At 42.8% G+C, this 9760-nt stretch overlaps 1 protein-coding gene across 1 annotated transcript in view; it reads left to right on the forward strand.

The window, feature by feature from the left end:
- The window catches only part of LOC106568528 (phospholipid-transporting ATPase IC-like), a 48989-nt gene extending 39431 nt beyond the window's left edge, over positions 1-9558 (forward strand). The window contains 7 exon segments of the mRNA XM_014138950.2: positions 20-308; positions 2081-2304; positions 2915-2998; positions 3976-4221; positions 4383-4521; positions 7212-7342; positions 7735-9558. Of these exon segments, the coding sequence (XP_013994425.2) occupies positions 20-308; positions 2081-2304; positions 2915-2998; positions 3976-4221; positions 4383-4521; positions 7212-7342; positions 7735-7959 (1338 nt within the window). The 3' untranslated portion in view covers positions 7960-9558.
- Positions 9559-9760: the final 202 nt, after the last annotated feature.

Here is a 9760-nt window from a genome sequence, read left to right on the forward strand (position 1 = left end):
TCTCTGTGTCTGTCTGCAGAACGAGATCTTATACGAGAAGAAAAAGAAGCGTCGCCGTCTTCGACTGAAGCGTCTCGGTAAGAGACCTGCCTCCACCACGCCCCAGGATGCCGCCCAGCCAATCGACGACTGGGAGAAGGAGACTCGTCAGGTGGACTTTGTGAACATGGCGTGCGAGTGCGAGGCAGTCATCTGCTGTCGTGTCACGCCCAAACAGAAGGCCAACGTGGTCAGCCTGGTGAAGAAGTATAAGAAGGCTGTCACGCTGTCCATCGGAGACGGAGCCAACGACGTCAACATGATCAAGAGTACGGGAGGATTTTAATTTCATTTACTCTTTTAAGTTATTCATCATTTATTAGTAATTGTTGAAGCTAGAATCTTTAATTTGAAAAAATAACAAAGCGGCAGTTTTTTTAAAATTCATAGACTGCTATGGATGCAATGACTGACCATCCATTATATATAAATTATAGTTTTAACCATGCTATACGGCTATACTGTGTTTATTTACATTGTTTAAAAATATTGGCGTAAAACAGGCTTCTATTCTGGGTTCTGATGGGGTACGACAGTTGAACTAAGCTCATGAGGCATTTATAACTTTATATTCTTCAGGAATCAATGGATATACAGTATATCATTAATTTGATGTAACAACTAAAGATTATAGCTTTATAGATGAATTAGATTTTCACCACACAGGTTAATTACCATAGGGTTAGAACTTCATTACCTTGAAATTAATATTGGTAGCTGTTACTCTTGACCCCGTTTTACTTCAAACTAAATGTATACTAATGTGATGCGTTTGAGATCAAGATTGTTTGATATCGTTTCTGCGCCTCGCCCTGCTCAAAAGGATCCCCTACAGTACACCATTCCTGACTATTTACTTCTCCCTGTCTCGCTCCATCTCTACTTCTCCCTGTCTCGCTCCATCTCCACTTCTCCCTGCCGAGCTCCATCTCCACTTCTCCCTGCCGAGCTCCATCTCCACTTCTCCCTGCCGAGCTCCATCTCCACTTCTCCCTGTTTCGCTCCATCTCCACTTCTCCCTGTTTCGCTCCATCTCCACTTCTCCCTGTCTCGCTCCATCTCTACTTCTCCCTGTCTCGCTCCATCTCTACTTCTCCCTGTCTCGCTCCATCTCCACTTCTCCCTGTCTCGCTCCATCTCCACTTCTCCCTGTCTCGCTCCATCTCCACTTCTCCCTGTCGTGCTCCATCTCCACTTCTCCCTGCCGAGCTCCATCTCCACTTCTCCCTGTTTCGCTCCATCTCTACTTCTCCCTGTTTCGCTCCATCTCCACTTCTCCCTGTTTCGCTCCATCTCCACTTCTCCCTGCCGAGCTCCATCTCCACTTCTCCCTGCCGAGCTCCATCTCCACTTCTCCCTGCCGAGCTCCATCTCCACTTCTCCCTGCCGAGCTCCATCTCCACTTCTCCCTGCCGAGCTCCATCTCCACTTCTCCCTGCCGAGCTCCATCTCCACTTCTCCCTGCCGAGCTCCATCTCCACTTCTCCCTGCCGCGCTCCATCTCCACTTCTCCCTGTCGAGCTCCATCTCCACTTCTCCCTGTCTCGCTCCATCTCCACTTCTCCCTGCCGAGCTCCATCTCCACTTCTCCCTGCCGAGCTCCATCTCCACTTCTCCCTGCCGAGCTCCATCTCCACTTCTCCCTGCCGAGCTCCATCTCTACTTCTCCCTGCCGAGCTCCATCTCCACTTCTCCCTGCCGAGCTCCATCTCCACTTCTCCCTGCCGAGCTCCATCTCCACTTCTCCCTGTCTCGCTCCATCTCCACTTCTCCCTGCCTCGCTCCATCTCCACTTCTCCCTGCCGAGCTCCATCTCCACTTCTCCCTGCCGAGCTCCATCTCTACTTCTCCCTGCCGAGCTCCATCTCCACTTCTCCCTGTCTCTCATCCAATTCAATTACATTTAAATTCAATAGACTTTATTGACATGGCAAGTTAAATCACATTGTCCAAGTACATAACAACAATGGTGGGACTGACAGTAATAATAATAGTTCTAATGATAATCTCTCTCCCTCCACCTCACTTTCTCTCGCTCCAGCTGCAGACATCGGTGTGGGTATATCCGGTCAGGAGGGCATGCAGGCGGTGATGTCCAGTGACTATGCCTTCGCTCAGTTCCGGTACCTGGAGCGTCTCCTGCTGGTCCACGGCCGCTGGTCCTACATCCGCATGTGCAAGTTCCTCCGCTTCTTCTTCTTCAAGAACTTTGCCTTCACCCTGGTCCACTTCTGGTACTCCTTCTTCAGCGGGTTCTCAGCTCAGGTGAGGGAATGTTCTAGACGTAGAGTGTGTACCAAATGGCAACTTATTTACTATATCAGGGCTGCCAAACCCTGTTCCTGGGGATCTACCCTCCTGTAGGTTTTCACTCCAAACCCAGTTGTAATTAACCTGATTTAGCTTAGCAACCAGCTAATTCATATATTCAGGTATGTTAGATTAGGGTTGAAGTGAGAACCTGCAGGACTGTAGGTCTCCAGGAATGGAGTTGGGCAGCCCTGCACTACATAGTAGTGGGCACGGCGAAGGGCACGGCGTAGGGAGCGAAGGGCACGGCGTAGGGAGCGAAGGGCACGGCGTAGGGAGCGAAGGGCACGGCGTAGGGAGCGAAGGGCACATATATGTACATATAGGTAAAGGTACGGTGACAAGGCAGCAGGATGGACAGTAGCAGTCACGCTGTCTATTTGAACTGTATTTTCATGTATTCATTGACCACTTATCTAGACTGACTTCAAAAACCCCCAATTACTTTAGTAACTTTCCGTAACATCTACTATGGTAAAGAGGCTTTATCCTAAATGTGTACATGTATGACAGAAGAATGAATGATATTATTATTTAATTTTATGACTTTTTGTTACCACTCCAGGTTGCCTATGAAGACTGGTTCATTACTTTATACAACGTGATGTACAGCTCCCTTCCTGTCCTGTTGGTTGGCTTATTGGATCAGGTAAGCCTTCCCTGTAGCTCAGTTGGTAGAGCATGGTGTTTGCAACGCCAGGGTTGTGGGTTCGGTTCCCACGGGGGGCCAGCACAGAAAAAATTATACAAATAAATATGAAATGTATGCATTCACTACTGTAAGTCGCTCAGGATAAGAGCGTCTGCTAAATGACTAAAATGTAAATGTAAAATGTAAGCTTTAATATTGACACACCGACAACGGTTGAACATCCGAAACATTTGTCCTGGCGTTATCACCTCTTGTTGAAACGAATATATAGCCTCAAAAAAACTTTTGAAATTCTCCTACTTGAATTTATGTTCTTTACATTTTTTTTTTTTAAATGAATAACATTTTAATTAAAATCCTTCGTATTTTCATCACTCACTGACTCCTAGGTGTCAAATGATCTGAAGGAGACACTGTTTAGCTAATACTGAGTTAAGGTGGGCCTTTACACTTCAGCAAACAAAGGAAAGGAGGGTTGCTTAACAACAATGACAAAAATCATGAGGCTTACCAAGAAAATCTTCCAAAAGGACTCATTCTAGGTAGAAAGGAGCATTCAACAACACAAGGCAGAGATTGATTTATTTTTAGCTCAGTTTAATCCATTGTTCTTCAAGATGAGAACAGGTGACTGACGTTTCGAAGTCAAGCTGACGTCTTCCTTAGCCCTGTGTGTGATCTTCTGAAATTTAAACGGGGACCCCTGAGACAATATTTAATCTGATTATCAAACAAATACTTTTTAAAAATCTTCAAATGGATTTATCTATACAACCTCTTAGTGTCAACTAAGAACGTCTTACACTATTAAAATGCTGGACCTAAAATTGAGGTAATATGAACACATAGCGTTAACTAGGGAATATCATTTTTACAAGTGGGGTCCCCTCCAAGTGTCAATTTGGGGTTGAGTGCAGTAGAAGTTTGGGAACCCCTGAGCTAATATGTCATTTCTATTTCCTGTTTCCTCGAAGGACGTGAACGACAAACTGAGCAGAAAGTTCCCCAAGTTATACCTCCCTGGTCAGCAGGGAGCGTTGTTCAACTACAAGAATTTCTTCATCAGTCTGTTCCACGGCATTTTCACCTCTCTGGTGATCTTCTTCATCCCGTACGGGGCGTTCCTCCAGACCATGGGGCAGGACGGAGAGGCACCTTCAGACTACCAGTCCCTTGCTGTGGTCATGGCTTCCTCTCTCATCTTCACAGTCAACATGCAGGTAGCTGAAGAATGATTGGTTGATTGATTAGTTGGATTGGTTGCTGTTCTTTTTATAAAACTGTTCAGCTCAAATGCAAGACTAATGAGACAATTCTTTTTATAGCTGTTAACAAGTGATGTAGAGCTGATGTATTTTCCTGTCTCTTCTGTTCTCTCCAGATATCTCTGGAGACGTCGTACTGGACCTTTGTGAACTGCTTCGCCGTCCTCTGCAGTATAGCCATATACTTCGGGATCATGTTCGATATCCACAGTGCAGGAATCCATGTCATCTTCCCATCAACCTTCACTTTCACCGGTGAGTTCTGCTTAAATATCTGTGGTGTATTCATCAGTGCATACCGTAGTGAAATGTTTTGCATCTGAAACATTTTCTCAATGACAATGTGAGTTGTTGTGGATGGCATACCAGAGTCTACACATGAGACCTGGATGGAGTCTGAGGAGAAAGTACTGAGAAAAATGAGCACCGAAAAGCTGCAAGATGAATCATAGGAAGATTGAGGTGGATCACGTCCACAGGACTGGAAAACCTGTAACCAGCCCAGGTGACAGACCCAGGCCGATAGTGGTCAAGTTCCTTAGAGAAGAGAACCAAGAACTTGAGAGGAACTTACATCTTCCTCAATGAGGACTTCTCTGATGCTGTGCCACAGAGGCGGAAAGAACTTATCCCATCTAAAACTAAAAGCATTTTATTTGGTTCAAAATATTCTCTAAGACTTAAACCTGGAGTTGTGTATACAGGGTGTGACCATTGACCAAGCTAAACTCCTAGATATAACATTGGTCAATTATCATGGTCAAGTCATATTGCCAGCGTTGTTGTGAAGATGGGGAGAGGTATGTCTATTATAAAAGAAGTTCTGTGTTTTTGACACATCAACTGTCCCAGTTGTTCAGACTCTGGTCTTGTCCCATCTTGATTACTGTCTGGTAATATAGTCAGGTGCAGCAAAGAAAGACCAAGCAAAGCTGCAGCTGGCTCAGAACAGAGCAGCACGCATTGTCCTTAACTGCCTATACAGAACTAACATCAACAACATGAATGCCAGTCTTTCCTAGTTGAGGGTTGATGAGAGATTAATTGCTTCTCTTCTAGTTATGATAAATATTACTGTGATGAAAAATTCCAGATTGTCTACACAATCAATTAACATTCAGCTCAGACACCCAGACATACCCCACAAGACATTCCACCAGGGGTCTCTTCAATCCACAGGATTATACATAGCCATGATCCCATGGAACTCCCATCTCCAATTACTCAAGAAAACATAAAAGGTACCTCATGGACTGACTGTGAGGTAACACACAGACACTCTCTAACACACACATTCTGTTTTTAGTTGTATTGTTTGTATTATTTTTCAATGTTTATTGTTTGTATATTGCTAAATTCGTGACTGTCCTTCTCTATCAGTGTACCAGTGTTTTGTAACTTGCGATGTTTTTTGTGGACCCCAGGAAGAATAGCTGCTGCCTCTGCAAAAGCTAATGGGGATCCAAATAAACAAATACATACAAGTAACCAGGTTGTTGGCGCCTCCTGGTTCGAGTCCATGCTCTGCCGCAGCAGGCCTCGACCGGGAGACTCATTTTGTCCCATCGTTGTCTGGGATAAGGGAGGGTTTGGCCGGCAGGGAAATGTTCTTGTCCCATCATGCTCTAGCGACTCCTGTGGCAATGCACGCTGACACGAAAGCCAGGTGTACGGCAGTGCGGCTTGGCTGGGTTGTGTTTCGGAGGATGCACAGCTCTCGACCTTTGCCTCTCCAGAGTCCGTACGGGAGTTGCAGTGACGAGACAAGACTGTAACTACCAATTTGGATACCACAAAATTGGGGAGAAAAAGGGGTAAAAGTAAAATAAAATGATTGTTAGCTAACTAATGAGGTAACATGACTGAACAAAGTGTAAACAGATGCCCGTGAGTGGTTTTGGAATGACCCGCGACATCGTTTATGAACATTGTCTAAAAACGAACTTTATGGTCCATCAGCCACTGTGGCAAGTAGATGAATAAATATACCAGCCGCTCAGAATTCTTACCAGCCAATACATGTATTTGCCATAATAACACCAAAGACCACAAAAATAACTTTTCTCATTTGAGTTTTTCCATGTTTTGGAGTTCTCCCAGTTTTTTTTTTTTTCTTCAGGTTTTCACTCTCAAAATCACACTTTTTTAAATAGAACATCCCATTTTTGTTTTTCTAAGTCCATAACAATGCTTAAATCACATCAGGAGACCACTTTTGAGGTCTGGGGAAGAAATCTTAAAATAAATATTGGAGGGGTATAGTTTCCCTGTTATATTTTAAAATGCGCACCTGCCTGAGCATTAGCAGAGTTTGCAAAACAAAAGACCACACAAATCATCATGATATCATATTCTGCCAGGTAAGCCTACTTTGCAGTTAGCATTTTAATTTACGATGTTGGATGGGAAAGCCTTTAAGAAATGACCAGTTTCAGCACCACTAACTGGCTACACAAAGTGGTACACAGGGTTTCCCGTGCTGTTACATCTTCAAAATAAGTTGCAACAAAATACAAATCACTGATGCATTCTTTAAATATTCTTTACATGTAGGCTTCGGATTGAACGAATCTGAGCTTGCATGTTTCTCTAGGGCACTTGGAATCAACAAGGAATACCTGGGATAGGATAAAGTAATCCTTCTAACCCTCCCCCCCCAAAAAAAGATATAGATGTACTATTGTAAAGTGGTTGTTCCACTGGATATCATAAGGTGAATGCACCAATTTCTAAGTCGCTCTGGATAAGAGTGTCTGCCAAATTACGTAAATGTAAATGCCTATCATTACAACAATTATTATCTGGGTGATTGTTCTCCTGGTTGCACTGGTGCTCCCAAAATAAAATATCTACGAGCATATGCAACCAAAATGGCCGACTATGATAATGAGCAATTATTGACGTTTTCTAACCCAGCGTTTGTTTTGTTTTTCCATGTGTATTAGGAGTGGCCTCTAACGCACTCAAACAACCCTATCTGTGGCTGACCATCATCCTGACTGTGGGGATCAGCCTGCTTCCTGTCATCTGTATTCAGTTCCTCTACAAAACCATATGGCCGTCCGTTGGAGACAAAGTAAGATCTACTGTACTACAGGAAGAAAAATACTTGATTTATAATCTGTAACGTCTTGGCGTGACATGTCATTGATATGTCCATTGGCCAAACCATATGGCCGCCCGTTGGAGAAGACGTAAAGCCTAGCTACTACTAACCCGAAAAGGACTTTACTCGTTGATATCTGTAACATTATGGCATGACATTGATATGTCCTTGATACATACGATGGGTTCACTGCCACTGCAATATTGTGAGAGATTTTATAGCAGAGATCAATGTATTAAAATGGAGCACAAAATCTGGCAAACTACATTCCAGGTTTGAAGTGCTCTTGAATGAAACCCTTCACACGTCCATATTTTAAACTTGTTTATAAATGCTAATGTATCATTTTGTTTCTCCCGCAGGTCCAGAGGAACAGGAAGAAGTATGAGATGGAGGAGGAGGAGCAAGAGAAATCCACTCCCTTCCAGCGCGGAAGACGCTCCCGCCGCTCAGCTTACGCCTTCTCTCACTCCAGAGGCTACGCCGACCTCATCGCGTCCGGCCGCAGCATCAGAAGACGACCTCCTACAGCACGCCCCAACCCCAGGGACAGCATCCGAGAGATCCCCCAGGCCGAGAACATATGAGGGGCCTGGTTCCAGATTTGTTTGTGCTGTCTTGCCAACTCCTATGGTCCTACAACTCCTGTGGTAAATGTCAGTTTTGACCATAGGTGTTGTCAAGACGACACAAACAGATCTGTGACCAGGCTAGCCTGTCATGCCTATGCTTTTAGGAGGTTGATCAAGCTGAGAACATATTTCAGGCCTTCCCTGGCATGATCTTACTAAGCAAAGACCCTTCCACCCAAAAGCTTACTGAAGCCCTTTTGTATTGGGGATTTCATGTTTATGGTTTTGTGTAACAGACAATGTTGCTTATCACAGAATTGCTCGTCATTACTGGGTACTCCCGATATATACCTTGGCCTGTATTGATGAAGCCTTAGTTTGAGTACTGATCTAGGATCAGGTCTCACCCCTGTACATGTAATCTTATTCATTAATTATCTAAAAGGGGAATACTGTTACTGGATCAGCACTTTGTGAATACGGGCCCAAGAGTTATTGGTTTGACTGGAGGTTGGCCTTGTTTAAACTGACTAAATGTAATATATTGTTAATATTATTGTTGGTTTGTATTTCACTGGATCAGTTGTGAAAAGGTATACTTGCAGTCAGAAGGGTGTCATAATCATGATTTATATTTTAATGTGCAAGAATTTCAGCTTTATTTTCTGTTCAAAATGCTGGATCCTAGAAGTAAATTATGTTTTCCACAGTTTTATATTTTATTTTATGGTGTCCTTCCTTACTGCTGTAAGTTATTTAAACACTCTTTTTATATGCACATGGATTCATTGTATACATGCTTTTTAAAGCTGAACCAGCTGTTTACGGTGATCCAATAGAACCTCCTGGACTGATTTAGATTCACTGGTTTTAGCTGAGCTTTTTTTTTCAGATCATAAACTGATGCAAATAGCTTCTTGCATTCTTTTAATGAGCTAGATAACTGTTATTATAATATCAACACTGTCCATCCTCTCTCTTTTTTAAAATTATTTTTGTAACAGGATGGTTATTATCATGACTTTTGGTGTAAAATGGCAATGGTTTGAAATGTGCTAAATATTTACTGTGCCTCAAATGGCATTCTACTACCTATTTTAGTGGTCAAAAGTAGTGCACTAGGGAATAGGGTGCCATTTGGTATTTAACCATTTGAAATGAAGTATGAATGGAATTGGCAATTTGCAATATTTGCTATGAAGGACCAACCTGCTCAGACGTTCCAATTTAGTTTAATATTTCGACTTGGGCTGTGACTCAATCCACAAGGATGCAGTGTTTGGATTGAGACGCAGCCATGGCTATTTTATTGGCCTTAATGCATTATATCAGCCTTTAATCAATATGACCTCTGTCAAACAGGTACCGTTTAGTGTGTATAAATACTCTTTGTTCTGTTACATACTTCATGCTGTATAACAAATGGACTTTGTAACTGTATTTTTAAAGGTTTGTGTATCTATTTGTGTATACACAAAATTGAACAATGGCCTTTAGTGGTCAACTGGGCCACTCTTATGACAACTTTTTTTTTTTAATACTTGTTTTTAGTATATTAATGATATAAAGTACCTTGTAAAATGACTTTGAATAAAGACTAACTATACAGAGAAACTGCATCATTACAGAAATTGTAAAGGTTTATAAGAATCAGTATGTATTTTCCACAGTTTTTCCACGAGCAACCAAACAGAACCAAATGTAATGAAATGGGGACAGGCGGCACGGGCCTACGCAAATTTGTCCCAAATTTTGTTTTGTTTTAAAATGTTTTCCATTTTGAAGTAAACGATTTCCGTTGCGAAACGTATTGCAA

The sequence above is a fragment of the Salmo salar genome, chromosome ssa13 (assembly GCF_905237065.1).
Source record: "Salmo salar chromosome ssa13, Ssal_v3.1, whole genome shotgun sequence".
Classification (NCBI taxonomy): Eukaryota; Metazoa; Chordata; class Actinopteri; order Salmoniformes; family Salmonidae; genus Salmo; species Salmo salar.